At 44.3% G+C, this 17,585-nt stretch overlaps 1 protein-coding gene across 2 annotated transcripts in view; it reads right to left on the reverse strand.

Moving 5' to 3' along the window:
• The window catches only part of ADCY1 (adenylate cyclase 1), a 2,048,432-nt gene that overhangs the window by 407,061 nt on the left and 1,623,786 nt on the right, over positions 1–17,585 (reverse strand). For both annotated transcript variants that reach the window (XM_069613341.1, XM_069613342.1), the window contains one exon: positions 13,717–13,801. In XM_069613341.1, the coding sequence (XP_069469442.1) occupies positions 13,717–13,801 (85 nt within the window). The remainder of the gene's footprint in view (positions 1–13,716; positions 13,802–17,585) is intronic.

The raw sequence follows: 17,585 nt of genomic DNA on the forward strand, positions 1-17,585 counted from the left end.
CTTGTAAACAGCCCCTGGAAACCCAGGAACGGGAAACAAAATCTCTTCCCTCTGAAAGTCTGCCTCCTAAGGAGCAGAGAGGGGGTAGGAGAAACAAAAGACCCAAACAGACTCAGTTTGAGGAGGAGGTACAGATCTTCCAATTTGAGGGAGAGGGATCCTCAGAGGATCCTGGGAAAAGGATCTTCTCCTTCAGAGAGGGGGGAACTCCTCCCAAAGAAAAATGGGTCCCTAGGGATGCAAATCCAGACTGGGGAGATGGGGAGACTGAGCTACCGCCGCCCACCATCTCATCCCAGAACCAACAGCAAGAAAATCCCCTGGTTCAAACCCATCCTGGTGACTGCCTCCAAAAAGGGGGGGTGGCCCAGAACCGGAGCCAGGGGAACCCACAATGGCTCTGATCTCCAGTTGCCAACTTTTTCTTTCAGATTCCCAAGGCTCTCCACAGAATTCTGCCCAAATCTCTTTGCTAGCGATGTCCAAAACCAGAAAGTTAGCCCACCAGTTGTCCAAAAATGTGCATTATCTGCCCCCTTGAGGAGAAGGAGGGAAGATACTATGCCCCGGTACAAGCACAGGGGCAGGGTACAATTTTGGCACTGGTGGACACTGGATCTCAAGCTACCCTTCTGTCCAGAAGGGCCTTTGACGAACTGAATGCAGGAAGGGGAGAAAATTACCAAATTCCTCTCACCTCTCTTCCTGGACAACTGCAGAACTTTGACGGGAAGGAAGTTCCCGTTGAGGGGACTGCAGACTTGGACATTACGATCGGGCGACACAAGGTGAAACACCCGGTCATAGTAGTGACTCCAGAGGGCACCCCCTGTTTACTGGGGAATGACCTCCTGAGGAGGTTGTCACCCTTAATAGATTGCATAAACAAGGTCCTCTGGACCCAGACTAGCCGACCAATAAAATTAAAACAGAGTGTCAACCATGTTAGTTTAAACGGCACCTGCCACATGGTTGAACAAAAATCTGACCAAGTAGAATTTCACTTCCAGAACAACCAAATTCCAGACGTGACAGTAATAGCAGTAGGACAACAGACTGGTGATGGGGGGTCCTCTCTATTTCTGAAAATCAACCTTCCTTCCAGTTTAAGGTGGTATTCCACACTGGAAGGAAACACCCTGAAATTCTTTACTAATCCACAATCAGAAACTCCCACTCCTATAGTCCAGAAAGATGTGAAATCAGCTCAGAGCCTGGCTGATATTCAGCAAATTGGAGAGCAGTTGTTCATCCCTGTTCAGTTAAATGATGGGAAGGACTCTGTTCTCGCTCGAGTGTGCATGAACAATGGTAAGAGCTTCATCAGCGAAGCCATGTTTCGCCAACTCCCAAAAGATCCAGCCATTCCCACCTTCAAACTGATAGACAAATGGGAAATGGACCTGGAAGCACCTAATTCCAAACATCTCCTGCCAAGCAGGTGTATGCTCAAAATCTCCATTGGCAACAAGAGCATAGTCCACAATTGTTGGGTCGTGCGAGACGTCCCTGCCGCCTTTTACTTAGGCAGTGACATTCTCAATCGCTTTGCCATTAGTTTGGACCTAATAAACTTCAAAGCTTGGTCCCGATTAGCGGATAATCCCATGGGCTTTGATGATCCAGAAAAAGCATTTAGGTCAGCTCAATTGCTACCTTATGCAGTTGAAATTCAGATCAAAGAGGAGGTCACCATCCCAGAAAGGACCCGACAATTCTCCCTGGAAGTGAAAGCTAAAAGAGGACAATATTTGCAAAACCCTGATGCTTACATACATCTAAACGCTTCTCTCCAACAGCAAGGGTTGGGGGTAAACCCAACTCCATTAGTCAACATAGAACATGACACCATTCCAATAGAGGTGGATAACAGCGACTTAAAGAGTATTACTCTAGCCGCAGGCACCATTATTGGAATGGCGGTTGATGACCGACATTTTTCCATAGATTTAGGTAATGAACTGTTAGGGCCAATCCCCAAGGACTGCTTTGACAGTGACAGTGATGACAATACAACACCAGACAGGATTTTACCCGGCATGGGGGGAACTTCCTGGTGTACACTTCCTGCCCCGGAGATAGCCAAACCAGAAGTATTTCCAGGCTTCAGGCAGATGGTGGAAGAGAGAGTCAACCTAGCTGATGCCTGTGTGACTCTGGAACAAAAGCAAAAGTTGAAACAAGTTTTCTTGGATTTCCAAGATCTCTATGCGGTAGACTCATATGACTGTGGTCGCACTGACATCCACACAACAACAATCCCCACGGACCCTGGCATGACTCCTTTGTTTGTGAAGCAATATCGCTTGCCTCTCGCATCAATGGAGTCCCTTACTGAAATAATTAAGAACCTTGAGTCCCGGGGAATAATCCGTCCAGTCCACAGCACCTTCAATAATCCGGTGCTGGGAATATTGAAGCCAAACGGCTAGTGGAGACTCCACACCAGCCTCTGCAATATCTCCAAAGTGACAGAATCCGGACCGGAAATGTGAGTAATTCCGAATTACTTCCTGGATTCTGTCAATGCAAGGCTTTCCTGTGGAGGTCAGATATGGCCAAAACAAGAAGAGTCCCCTCGCGCAAGGTCTGGCTGACTTGCATGATTGTGCCAGAGAAAACTGTCTCGAGGACGAAAGTCTAAAAATAAAGGACAACATGGAGGCATACCTTAATTCCCCCCACAAAGTCTTTGAAGAAGACAAGTGTGAGGGAATGCCCACTGTATATGTGGATGGATGCTCTTACCATGTTGACAACGGCGGGGAGAAAGAACTGGTGGCCGGCGTAGGGAATGCATGGGTGAATGAGTCCCCAGAACCCTCCGCTGGATACAAAATTGGTCCCCGAAGTAGTCAGGTGGCAGAATTGATGGCTGTGTATCAAGCCATCCTCACTGCTGTCCAGCATCAACTCCACGAACTGGTCATAATCACAGATTCGGATTATGTTCGGAACGGGTTTGTGGAGCACCTGGTTAATTGGAAAACCAGAGGCATGTTATGTGCTAACAACAAACCCTTGAAACATAGGAAGTTGATCCAAAACATTGATGATCTGGTCACCTCGAATGAGATGACCATCTATTGGAAAAAGATCAAGGGTCATTCCAAAGTAGAGGGACCAGACAAAACTGGAAATGACTTAGCTGATCAGCTGGCCAAAACCGGGGCCATCCACGGGGATCTAATTGAGATTGAGTCCCTGTTGGGGGAAATCCAGGTCACTGCTATCACTAGGTCCCAGACAAATGCTCACAACGACCTTTCAATTGCACAATGGAGTAAGGAGACCCCTGATGCTGATTTGATTACCGCTCAGAAGGGGGATCCAATAATTGGTAAATTTTACCAGCACCTTGAGGACCCTGAGAACTTTCCCCTGACGGATACCGATTACATTGGGAAAGAGGACCTTAGAGTGTTGATGAAATGTCCAAAAATGTTCCAGATCCAAGACGGTTTGCTGGTAAGGAAATCCAAAGCTGGCCACGATCAGTGGGTGGTTCCTACCTCATTCCGAAGCCTGATGTTAAGTCACGCCCAAGATGCGGCCACCGCCGGTCATAGGGGGTTTCACACAACACTGGAAATCTTAAGAGAGGTTGCATACTGGCCACACATGGGGCAGGACCTTGACCAATACTTGAAGGGGTGTCTTGTGTGTGCGCAATTTCAGCCGACGTCCCTCACACACCGCGCGCCTCTCCAAAAGAGGGGGATGACACTGCCATGGTCAGATTTACAAATCGACTTTGTAGGCCCCGTGATTCGCTCTGCTAGGGGGAATAAGTACATGTTGACTGTGACATGCTTGTTTACCAAGTGGGTGGAATTGTCTCCCAGCCCTAAATTGCAAGGCAGAAACTGCAGCTGCCCTGATGATTAACCACATCTTTTCCCGTTTCGGTCTACCTCAAAGGATTGAGTCAGACAGGGGTAGCCACTTCACCAGTGAAGTAATGACAAAGATGTGGGAGATACTGGGGGTCAAAAGGAAGTTGCATATTGCTTACCGGCCAGCTTCTTCTGGGGCAGTAGAGAGATATAACCGAACCATTGTGAGCATATTAAAGAAGTTTGTGGCAGATTCTGGGCCAAGTTGGGATATCCGATTACCTCTGGTCCTAATGGCCATCAGATCTACCCCTTCATCTGCAACCAAAATGTCACCATTTGAGTTGATGACTGGGCGCAAGATGGTGCTTCCTCAGCATTTGCTCTACATACCCAAGAGCAGACCTTAATAAATGCCTCCACAACTCACGAGTATGTGGAGAATTTAAGGAAACACCTTCAACATGCTTTTGCTTATGCTCAGCGGAATCTAGAAAGATCAGCTGATAGCATGAAGACCCACTATGACCTGAAGACTTCCAGGAAGGAATATCAGGTGGGGGACCGGGTCTATCTATACAATTTCCAAAGGAACCAGGCCAAACAGCGAAAATGTTTGCCTACATGGAAGGGACCCTTTGGGATTATAGACAAAATCTCCCCTGTGGCCTACAAGATCCGCATCCCCAAAGGCGGTTTGGCAGAGGGGGAAGACAAGTGGGTTCACATAAACCAGTTGAAGTGTTGCCATCCCAGGCACAGTCTGCAACAACTGGAGGAATCCTCTGGAATCCTAGAGGGTACTGTCTCAGATTAATTCAGTTCTAACTTAAAATATCCTACATATCGCCTATCAAATTCTGAGTTTCTCAATGTGGGTGTTTTCGTTTTTCAATGCAAAAAGAAATGTGCATGTTCATATGTTTTGACTATAAATTTATATGCCACCCCACTATATCAATGGTGGGGAAAAAATGTCTATGAATGGGTATTGCCGCTCTTCCTTTGTCATCCTAGGAGAAAGAAAACCTCGAGACTGGCCAAGGAGGACGATCCGGAGACCGGGAGCAGAGACGCAAGGGGCCCAGTGTACCGCCCAATACTCCCATCAGGACCTGCGAGGAGAACCGATCGATCCGACCGGATGGAGGAAAAGATGCTGAACTGTGCCATCTATTGGAAGAAGATGAGGAAACATCCCAGGTCTTGCGAGTCCCATCAGTGAAACAGAATGGCCATCGCAAGAGGGGGGCTTGTGGGATGTTTTTATCCATGCATCCGAGCCCTACCTCAAAACTGTGCAGTACTGACATGGAAAACATCATGATGGCCAGAGCTTCCCAGAAAATGCACAGGGAAATGCGTGAAGAATAGGCTGCCACTCATTTTTGCCGATGTTATGGGCACAGAAGGGCACTGCCTAAAACCACCATTGGACTACCCACACAGTAGTCTGAAACCATTGGGAATGGCAATGCTGATTGCCAAAAGCAACCTAGAATTGTGGGGAATTCATTTTCTTAAATCCCAAAAATGGGTGCATTACCAGTACTCACCACTATCAGAAAGCCGGCGTTTTAAAACAACACCAGACATTTGTGTAAAACTGAATAGATGGACCCAAAGCATGCCAAAGAAAGACTTACTGAGGGGTGGATACAATGTAAAGTTATATTCTGAAGTGACTTGAAGGTTTATAACAAGACTGGCTGAGCTGTGGATTTCAGCAGTTTAAGTAAATTTGGACTGAAAGACACTAAAAATCTAAATGTTTAAAAGAAATGAGTGACCTACTTTTGAGTGTCACATAGGTTGCAATTGTTTAAATGTCATAGTTTTAAACTTAGAATCAGCATTCTAGCTGCATATGTAAAAATGGTTAGTGTTATTTGAATGCAGAAAACTGGGTAACTAAAAGTGACATTAGCTGGGGCCTGGCTTAAGGAACTGGATTCTGCTTGACAACTTCCCCCCAATTGGAGTGAAACTGGATCCACAGCAGTTCCCAGGCCTAGCTGCCTTTTGCTGTTCCCACCAAAAGGGATATGACACTTCTCTGATTGAATTACCAAGGGACTGCTAGAGACTAAACATAGGACCCAGGCAGAGGGTTTATTGAAGTGGTCATAAATGGCTTCCTCTTGAACAATGGGCCTTCCAGGGCCCAGGCAGATGGTTTATTGGGGGACCGTAAAACAGCTTCCTCTTGGCAGAAGCTGGGAGGGGCAGGGCCTCTGAGCCTGGCAGAAACTGGACAAACTGGTTTCTACACCATGTGACTTGGGAAACCACACCCCTGTAGCCAGAATATGGTTTTAGAAAAAGATGAATGACTCATAGTACGGACTTGTCATAGTTATTTAAATGATACCATAATTCTTGTGATTTTTCTGCCCACATTTTAAGAGGTTTTTAGAACCGGTGGCATGATCTGGGGGCAAACTAGCAGTTAAGAGGGTATTACTTAAAATGTCTGCATGTGAAAAGTCTGATACTTCATCAATTAATGCCTGCATGCCTTGCACACATTTGGGTAAATTTGAGTAAGAATCTGATATTGGTAACCTGACCAAAAAGTGAAATATGTTGCCATTTCTCAATGCAAGCTCTCAGGAAGAGCAGATTTACCTCCTGTGATATGTGATGGGTGCATGTAATTTTAAACAAATGTGTACCTGTGCAAATATGTCTTTTGGTTCAAAATATAGATTGTGTGTAATTTGACAGGGGTGGGTTCTCTGTATCATAAACAGACCTCATCATGATGACACTTCATTTCATTCCCCCAATCAAGGGGAAGAGGATGAAGTGGCCAATGACAAGTGGAGAGGGGTAGGACCTAGGAAGCTAGCCTCTCCACCCATTTTCAAAACACATACAAGCAGACAGTCAGGACAGATAAAGACATTCAATTCCATCTGCTGCGGGACGCTCTGCCGGGAAAATCCATACTTTACCTCCATCAACCTCCAGAGAGCCAACATAGAGACTTCAATCTATCCACCTTCAGAGACCAAGACTTTACTTCAGAATTTGTAGCAGAGAGGTCAACTACAAGCTAAATCCCTCTTTAGCAGGCCTCAAATCATTGCCATTATCACAGCCAGGTGAGCTGTTTGAATTCTTTGCAAGAACTCTTGCCATTTGCCAGAGAGCAGTGTTGTATCCAGAGAGAGACCAGCTGAACCGGAGACCGCTGTATCCGGACCCACAGACCTGATCAGAACCAGAGACCCAGACCAGACCGCTGTTCGCAGAACTAGAGAGCTGACCCAGACGCTGTGCGCAGAGACCGTCCGTGGCGAGTGAAGAAAACCTGACCAGATCCGTGGCGAGGCCCATTCTATTTCTAAATATATTGTGAGTACCTAGCAGAACTGTGCAGAACCAATCTCTTAGTTAAAATAATATAATTCAATCTATTTTTATCTAACCAGAACTGTCTCCTAACTGTCACCTGTCATTTGCAAAGCTGTCACCTGTCATTTCTAGTTGCTAGCTGTCACTTGTCACTTTGAACTTTAAAATTTCAAATCTGAAAAACGACCTTTACCATATCGCTCATATCTCCGTGACCTTTTGTCTTAGAGACTTGCAGTCTCGCAGACTTGCAGAACCTAGAACCGCATTCCTACTCCCTATACTTCTGCCGCAATCGCGAAAAACGCACTCGCGAATTTTACCGCGATTTGCAAATTTCTCCACATGTGAAAACAGCAGCTTCCTTGCTTTCCTTGCTAAACATTTGTTTGCCTCTTAAGAACGATCCCAGAATCATTGCTAGAGTGAGCCTGGACTAATATTATCTTGATACCACTCACCCTGAACCTCTAGAGGGAATTAAAAGCATTTTAGCATATTTTTCACTTCATTGCCAGCACATATAAAAGCATTTTGGGCCTGTGTTTCAAACTTCTGTAGTCTAAGCTTGCTGGGGTGAACTGAATTACATTTGATTGCATTTCTGAGAACTGTTTGCTTTCCTTCCATTTCCTTGCATTGCATAAAAGGGGGGGTGAATTGTCCAAGAAAGTGATTACATTGTCTTTTGCTGAAATCCTATCAAGTTATTTTCTGTACTGCATTTCATTCCACATTGCATCCATTTGAAACCATCAAAGTATTGTTGCTATCTTATCCATCCTATAACCACTCATCATTGATTATAAAGAAGTGTGCTAGTGCCGGACTATCCATTATTGATTACTGCTCAGATTAAGTGTGATATTCAATTATTAATTTATTATAAAGTGTGATATATATATATCTATTGTTTAAATTATCAAATAAACCTTTTAAACTTGCAAAACAGAACTACTTCTTGGCTCAGCGGGGTAGGGGGATTCCAAGAGAGGGGTGTTATATAGGGGTAGTCATCCAGAACGCATGAACTGGACATAAGGATATATCAATAAGGGTTTTCATTCAGTATTCTAGACTAGGCGTTGACTTAGCTGTAGTGTTGAATTGAATCCTCTTACACCACATCTAGTAAGTTTCTTCTATTTGATTCATTAGGGGTAGACGCGATGCTGCATAAGTTCTTTATTGCAGAGTGATGAGCTTGAGTGAATACTTCATCATCATTTTGTGTAACCTCGCAGGTGGGACTCTTGATCTGAGGCGAGTTATCATTAAGAGCAATGTTGTTACTGCTAGGGTTGGTCGATGAGACAAGGGCCCTCATTACGACCCTGGCGGAGATTGCGGTGCAATATGCACCATGGAGCACGGCGGAAAGCTGCCAATACCGCCATGGGGGTTGGCAGATTTACCGCCCCATTCCGACCTTGGCGGGGCGGTAAATCCCCAATCCCCATTTTACCCTTCCCCATTCCCATTCTTGCCCCATAGGGTATAATGGGAGTGGGGAAGGCGTTAATTACGCCACCGTAAAATACGGTGGCGTAATTAACAACAAGGTCCCGTAGCACCATGGATTCCTCCGCCCGGAAAAACCAGGCGGAAAACGGCTCCATGGCGCTACGGGAACTCGTAGTAGGGCGGAAGGGTCCACCGCGAATACCGCTGGCGTAAACCCACTCCGCCAGGGTCGTAATGAGGCCCAATGTCTGTCTTCTCAGTGTTTTGAGCCAAATCACGTCGTTCCTCTTCATGAATTTCTGTTTCGTTTGTGCTAATGATCTCCTCTCCGCCCGCTATCGATCGCATTGATGCATTCGAGATGGAACTCTCTCTGGATTTAGGTGAGCAACTCCTAGTGGCGTCTCTCGGGGAGGGCCGGGTGCGTCGTGCCTTGTCTCTCGTGGCTCGAATCTGCACCCCATCCTAGTACGAGTGAGGTCCGCAGAGAGGGCCAGAGAATCGCGGCTCAAACCCACAGACACCAGAGCTCGTGCAATTACAAGTTAAGTCTCCATCCCGGACTTCTTCCAGATCTTGGGTGGCTGAGCATAGGGCTACGGGGCAGCTCACCGACTGAGTAGCGGTCGCCAGATGTAAATGAGCATTATCCTTGTGATTGGTGTGTGAAGTGGTGCCCACCTCTCTCACATTGATATAGTGGTCTTTAATTTCGTTTCTTAACACACTTTGTCCTGGGACTAGGTCACCGACTGAGTCGTGGGTTACACTATTTGTCTTACCCACCGGGTCAGTAGATAAATAGATCGAGTGGGCGCATTTGGTTTTGTTGGACGATACTAAGGATTTCCAGCGCCGCAGTTGTTGTTTAGTCTGTGGGTGTGATTGAGCTTCGTCTTCAACTCCGTCAAGTGGCGCTGGTTTGCCACGTGGAGGTAGTTCATTACGCAATCTCCCCTGTGATACAGACATCCCACGACCAAGTGTTTCAAGGTAAAAGGACACATGGGTGTGTACAAAGCAAGTTCAGTTATTTTACTGGGCAAGTCAATGTGTAAACAGGACACCCTGCTGCCTCCAGGTTGTAGAATCCAAAGGGATCAAAGGTGTTAGACTCCCGCAGTTTCCCAAAGCCAAGGTGTTGTACTGTGTACAGTTTGCTGTAACTTTTGCCAATAGCAAGGAGTATTAAACTTCGCTTCACTTCACTTATTCGCCAGGTGGCCCTTTACAGGCCACTAGCCACACAGGTCACCTTTCACGTTCAATCTGCTATGGTCCGGTGAAAGCGTCCAAGCTGGTGCTCGAGGCTGCCTAAGTTTTCTGTCACCCGGCAGCCGTCCACGCCGAACAGCCAAACAGCACCAGCCCTTTTCACACCAGAGATATCGCCGCAAGGGCTATGGGCTGTCTCCTTTGTAGGGGCACGCTGTGTGCGTGCACTGTCAGCTGATCCGGGGATTCTTCAAAGTGTTAAAGGAGCCACTCCTCCCGCGGCTTCCGTGTAAAGAAAGTTCAGGTTGAAGAAAAAAAAAATGTCACTCGAATTCCAGGCAGCACAAGCAATATGCAGCCAAACAGCACCAGCCCTGTTCACACCAGGGCTTATCGCCGCAAGGGCTGTGGGCTGTCTCCTTTGTAGGGGCACGGTGTGTGCGTGCACTGTCAGCTGATCTGGGGATTCTTCAAAGTGTTAAAGGAGCCGCTCCTCCCACCGCTTCCATGTAAGGAAAGTTCAGGTTGAAGGAAAAAAAAAATGTCACTCGAATTCCAGGCAGCACAAGCAATAAGCAGCCAAACAGCACCAGCCCTTTTCACACTAGGGTTATCGCCACAAGGGCTGTGGGCTGTCTCCTTTGTAGGCGCTCGCTGTCTGTGTGCACTGTCAGCTGATCTGGGGATTCTTCAAAGTGTTAAAGGAGCCGCTCCTCCCGCGGCTTCTGTGTAAGGAAAGTTCGGGTTGAAGAAAAAAAAAATGTCATTCGAATTCCAGGCAGCACAAGCAATATGCAGCCAAACAGCACCAGCCAGCAGCACCAGCCCTTTTCACACCAGCGCTTGCTTTGACATCTGTGCAGAGCCTGCTAACGCAGGTTTGAATCCCAGCAGTGCCAAACTCAGTCTTTCATCCTTCTGAAGTCGATTAATGAGCACCACACATGGTGGGTAATAATAAGAAGCACTCAGATACCTGAGGGTTTGTAGCGCTATATAAATGCTAAATTATTATTATATCACAAGTCTGAGTCTTGCTTCTGACCCCTCACTGCTTTTAGGATTTCTGAATATCTGAACCTACTGCTGAACCCTGTAGGGGATGGGGCAAGGGTTGTGGTAGCAATGTATTTATTCAGGGTTTTGCACCTCCTAAAGAGCAGCTGTTTTCTGTTGAAATGAGTCTCCAACCAGCCTTGGCAACCAATCTGTAGCCACTGACCTCTCCACTGAAAAGAACCAGGACATTTGTCTCAAAATAGTTTGGTGCATTAGGAGGAAATGTAATCATGTCTGCAGCACTTTTGCAAATGCAACATGTTCCAGAGGCTGGAATTTAGGTGGTGGAGGAGAAAGCAGAATGGAGGAAATATACATTCAGCTCAGAAAAACAGAGAGAACTCCTTATATGAAGAAAAGATTCCGGAAAAATCCCCACCTCTGATCTACTTGAAAAAGGTGTGATTGAAGAACACAACACAACGAATATGCTGCATCCCATTATGAAAGATCAAAACTCAGCCACAAAAACACAGATAGTGAGGGGGATGAAGATACATAAATTGAGGGTGCAGGCATTGGCAACCCCATGCAATTCTTAAATGCACAAATTCATACACACATTATGCGAAGGAAATAAGCTGCAGATACCCCTCTTGCACCATTGTAAATGCTGTTCCAAGAACGGTCTGAAAAATGCATGCAAATGGCAGCACCAGTTTGTAGTCAGTCACATCAACAGAACCAGCTTCTCAGTCAATAGGATCCCCAAATCATGCACTGTAAAGCACATTGGGGCTACCTGAAGAAGAAGGAGAAGTAAGGGCCAATCTCAGCCCTCAAGAAAAATCATGAGTGGATTATTATTTGAGGGTGGAAAGCAACAAGCGCATCCTCCCAACTCTCACCTACAGGCGATGAGCACATTTGCACCACCATCCCGCTGCACCAAAACATGAACATTGCTTGAAACACAAAGAAAAACAATGTCCTAAAATGATGAGGAATTTGAGTGTGACCAAGCCAGTTACAGTCAAGTAGATGGAGAGGTAGAGAGGTATGTGGAAAGGTGGCAGAGACAGTGCCTCAAAAAGTATTTATTGAGTGCATTGCAAAATTAAATCTTCAATTTGTTCATGTATTCTCAGTTTATTGTACTCTACCAATCAGCTGTGCAACCCTACTACTTCTAGTAATGTGCTCACATTCTGGAAGTTCTGCCTCAATTCATTTGGCTGTACCATCCAATGCAGCCACACAGAATCATGAACATAGTGTTTGATTCTTGCCTTCTTATTAACATTGGATTCAGTAGTCCCTCACAATCAATGTACTCTGTATAATGTTCAATTCTTGACTTTTTCAGTCTAGCTAAGGCCATCATTGGATTCAGTGGAGTATCTGCTTCATTTATTTTGCTCTTTAACCATCAGAGTCACTAATGTTTGCTGGTTGACTTCTTCCACGTCTGACATCTTCTCACACCAGCACTTCCTCCAAACAAAATGACATGTTGTCTAAGGTCCCAATGAGCAAAGCAAATCAATATTCCCAAGGTACCGAATGAGTCTGAAGAGTTAATGTGAAAGCAAAAACGACACAGACAAACAAAGGGATTCTTGCAAGACTCAAACAATGGGAAAGGAGTCTTGAAACAAGCAAACAGTAGGGAAGGTGACTGAACACAGGATAGGAAGACACATTGGGTTCACAAAAAATGGTGTCTACAAACACAGGAAATGAAAGGTGGTAATCCACTTTTTAATTTTTTACATTTTTGGCATGTCACAACTGAAACATGACAAAAATAACTTATTGTGTTGTTTCATTTTATTGAAAGGGAGTATGGATGAAAAGGGAAGCTTAGAGACGGACACTAAAGAGCACATGTAAACAGACAGAAGGAGATAAAACAGGGTTCAGAAAACACCAGAACCATTACAAACTAACATACTCATCCAAAACTATTTCTAAATCTCCTAAACTTTCTAAACACATTCCAAAACGCATATAAAACGACCAATTTGTGAGCCTGTCCTGTCCACTCTTAACTCGAAAACAAAACAAAACCCACAAAGGATACCAGAGCAAGATGCTCCTTTTAAATGCCCTCCACCCTCTTTTGGAATGGCTCATGGACTCTGATTGCCTAGTCAAATTGTCTTCTCAAGTCTCAGGGCTTGCTTTTGGACGGCAGGTCTTGACCCCCAGCCTCATTCATGCATCAGATTTCGAACCTTGGAAGAACCTGCACATTTTGTTAAGTCATCCATTGCCTCAACCCCATCATACTGTTATTGATCGCAAAATGACCAATCACAAACGTATATTTGGATTGTCCAATCATCCCTATACATAATTGCTTTATCAGTAAAATATTGTAGAACAAACGGTGAAGAAATGTATTATTCCAATTAATACAACGTGATTGCCAAGGTGTAGAGTGATCTTGCCATCCTGCACATTTCCAAACAATGCTATTTCGAACACTTGGGCTAGTACTTCTAGTCTTGCCAATGATTACATATGATGGGCATTACACGGTATAAAAGGGCACTTGTTTGCAGTCAATATCCATAATGGCAAGTATACCAAATGCATATTAACATATCTACTATAATATGCTTTCAGCAATGAACCAAAAACTCTGTTCGGACAAAAGACACAATATTTCACGCCAGGCAAAAACATCTGAAAACTATAAGAACATAAAACATTGTGCCTCAAAGGTCAAAGTATGAAAAATACATTGCTTTTTTTAAATTAGATTCATATGCTGTAAATTAAATTACACCTAAATGAAAAAAATAACTGTAACAACTGTGCATTATAGAGCATTTACCTGCACTCGAGTGACATGTAAGTACATAATACAAGCCACAAGGAAGCACATGCAGAACACCAGGAGGACAAGGACTATGGTACTCCTAAAAGAGAGAGAAAGATACATAGGTTGAAAGAATTCACATTCTGATGTATGGTGTTATTCATTTCACAAGATCCTTGGATTCTTGTACAGTAGCCTGTCCAGAAATTAACATTCCAATCTACTCTCTGTGACTTAATGGTCTGTCATGCATACCCCCTATTTTACAAATAACAAAGCAAATGCATTACCGCGCAAAGAGTGTGATTCTTTGTTATTGTAAATATACATGCTACAGCGGAGGTAGGCACACATTGACCAATGTATCAGTTCATGTAATTGGTTGATTCATCAGTCAAGGAGATGGCATATAACACACACTTTTGGGATTTCCCGAGAAGGGAGCCTGAAGGTGAAATGCTACACTAAAGTGATTACCGTCAATAATACCTATTGTTAAAAGTCAGTATTTCTTAATTGTGCATGATCAAACTACCCCCTCTCCCACTCTGTACACATCCGTTAAAATTGCTTTTATTTTTAACTGGAGGCATGAAAAGTGAGTGCAGAGTTATAATGGATACATGGCTGGACGTTCACATTCCTTGTTTCCATGATTCCAATTCCAGCCCTTTTGTTTGTGGACGATAGTGTCCTACTATCCACCACTTCTACAGGTCTCAGGGCCTCCTTAGGAATATTTTCTAAAACATTCAAGGACATGGGGCTGGAAATAAATGCAAGCAAGACCAAGTCTATGGTGTTTAGACCAAGGTATTCCTCTCCATATAAGTGAGGACGATTATGAACTGGAGCAGGTCTCCCAATATGATTATGTGTTCAGCTTGTGGAAACCTGCACATGGGTTGGTCAGATGACGAAAGCTAATGCCATTCTGGATAAAAACAGTTGGGGTGTGAAAAAATACCATCTTGGTCATGGTGGGGGTGCAGTGACTCCAGCCCTTGAGGTTTATAAGCATCAGGTACAATCGGGGCCCTGTTTGGAGCCAATATAATAGGCTATGTAAACACAACATGCCTAGTGATGACGGAAAATACTTTCTTGAAAGGTCTTTTGTTGCTCTTGCAAGGTGCCTCCAGGGCCCTCACTTAGATGGATGGTGATCTGTGGCCATATGATGCTGCAATAGCCATAAGACCTTTGTTTTATTGGGTCAGGTTTGGGGATCTCCCAGGCTAGGTAAATATTGAGAGCCATGGCCCATGTGATGCTTCTGGATGGGGTGGGGGGGGTTGATCCCCTGGATGCGCCATATTAGAAAATGGCTTGGCATGTTAGACTTGGCCTGCCTGTGCGATAATTCTGCTCTCATCTTGATGGAATCGACACTCTGTGGTAAAGAAGCCGTTGCTAAGCAATGTTAGCATGAAAATGGTAGCTTCTTGCTCAAACTTGACCCTGGGTCCTCAGTATTTGACCTATAAGATTGAGTTTGGCTTTGCAAGCTATCTTGGTGCCATTACTACAATGTTTGCATGCAGACAGTATGTTGAATTTCGATTAGGATGTCTGAAGGTCTGTAAGTTTACAAGTTCCTGGGATAGTTCTTCAGATAGTTGTTTGATTTGTGGTGCTGAAAGTCACTAATGCATATTATGCTTTTTTGTGATGGAATGAACACTTTGAGGGTGAAATATCTTAAGCCTCTCTTTTATGCTCACTGTATCCGTTCTATCTCTTTTGCACTCTCCTTTTGTAAAACAACATTGATCCAGGATGTGCCTTTCTATGTGGCCAAATACATTGACCGGGCCTGGCTTAAGAAGACCTCTTTAATCAGGCATTCTCACTGAAGTAACTAGCATCCATTTGTTTCCTGGGCGATAATTATCAATCTCTGGTTTTATGGTCCCTATGTTTTTTTAAAGTTGCCATTTCTTGGATGTTTTTTATTCTCTTAAATGTTGTTTTGTATTTTATTGTTCATCCTGATTGTTGTATTTGATGGTGTTTTTTAACATAAAGATTTAATATTGAATAAAGATTATAATGATGATGATGACTTGAACAGGGAATATTGTGTGGAGAGAAGAAACATCTTGATGGATTGTCATCAACAACTAGACTTTAAACGTGCAATGTCCAAATTTGGCAGTTCTAATGATCAATAAACTGTCAATACGTTCCAGAATTTGTGGGGGGAAAACAAACCTGGTCATATAAAGCATCAAAGTAAAAATGCCCATTTGGTGTCTCAAACATACGTAATGTAATCTAACTGGTCTTGTTTAGTGCCTGTCTACCATTATTGTGGCCTCACTGTGTGTGGCTCTGTAAGAAAAAAGGTAGGGTGGGAGGGTCATTAGTGGGACAGTTGGAGAGGCAGACATGAAACATGTGGTGTTAATGGTTTAAGGTTGGTAGTACCAGGCACCTTTGTGCCAATCTGCTATCTATGGGTTTGGCGGAAGACATTTGGAGTATGTAATCCATAGGGAAGAGCCCAAGATTTGATGTACTATAGCGCTTGGAGTCTGGTTAGCAACTGATGTGGAAGTGTGTGTTAGGGCTAAAGGAAATATATTAGTTGCGGTTTTATTAGTATTGATGTGGTAACAGCAAGGACTGTGTCCATCATGTGTGCAGGTCTTTGTGTGTAGTGTATGGTGATAGGAGAGCTTAGCAGTGAGCTGGTTAGTCAAGGGAAAGTGGGAGTAAGCCTTCCAAGGAAAGACAACCTTGTATTTTGCAGGCAGGCACTTTTTTTCTAGCTTCTAAACACCACCTGGCAATCTCCTCTATCGCTCTTGCTCTCCTGCCTCAAACAGAAACATTGTATTCAATGAGGAATATTAACAAGCATCTGTGAGTTGGCAGATCATGGGAAGCGGTAAGTAAAATGAAGGGAAGGCCCTATGTATTGGGAAGGTCAGGTTAAGGGCATCGAAAATGCTGTTATACAAACAAGGAGCTGACCTCATCCCGGTAAAAATATTCTTCTTATTATAACAGACACTATTTCTTCCCGTGTGGTACTCTGCGAGCAGAAGGCTTAAGACTAATTCACTTATAAACCAATGAATGTTGAACCCAAATACTCTGGATATCTGATTAATTTGATATCCCAGGCTACCCCGAAGCATCCAGTGTTGCTGCCTTGGAGCGAAAGACAATACATAAAGGAAAATACTGTAATAGCTCAGTGGCTATTTATTAGTTTTACCGTTGTTGTCTAACAAATGAACATGATCTCCCAAAGGAGCATTTACAAAGATGATACTTTCAAAAAGAAGCAGTGGTCATTAAAATGCACAATAAATTACATCAGATAGTATAGAACATATACTCTGGTGTTGGCAAGAAATAAACATTTTCAAACACAAACCATCCACAAGGTGTATAGCTGAACGAACAGTCTATCTAATGAAAAATAAAGCAAAACAAAAGAAAGGAAAAACAAAGCAAAAACCCCAACACGTCCTGGTTGTGTATGATAGGGCAAAGCAACTAAATGCGACCCCCACCAGAGTCTGGTGTGTTTGTGGCCACGGCCAAAGAACCAAATGTCAAGTCCTAAGGTTTGGAGCCCAGGGCATACGTGGTTCCAAACCAGTGCCAGCGGTCAGGTCCTTCTGGTGACTTGGAGGATCAGCTGATGGGAGTTTACAAAGAGATCAATCCTAGGTCAATTTTTACTTTGCATTACAGGTGAATCTGAACAAGAATCAGACACTGGTTTCCGTCCGAAATCCACATTTTGTCCCACTGAAGCTGAGGTGGCCCGGCCATTATCGCATTTGAGAAATGTGTACTACAAGAGGTCCAAATAATACGAGCTAGAACACCTGTACACCGACACAATCTGTCGAATGAGGAACGAC

This window comes from Ambystoma mexicanum, chromosome 5p, assembly GCF_040938575.1.
Source record: "Ambystoma mexicanum isolate Mex_15411 chromosome 5p, UKY_AmexF1_1, whole genome shotgun sequence".
In the NCBI taxonomy this organism is placed as follows: Eukaryota; Metazoa; Chordata; class Amphibia; order Caudata; family Ambystomatidae; genus Ambystoma; species Ambystoma mexicanum.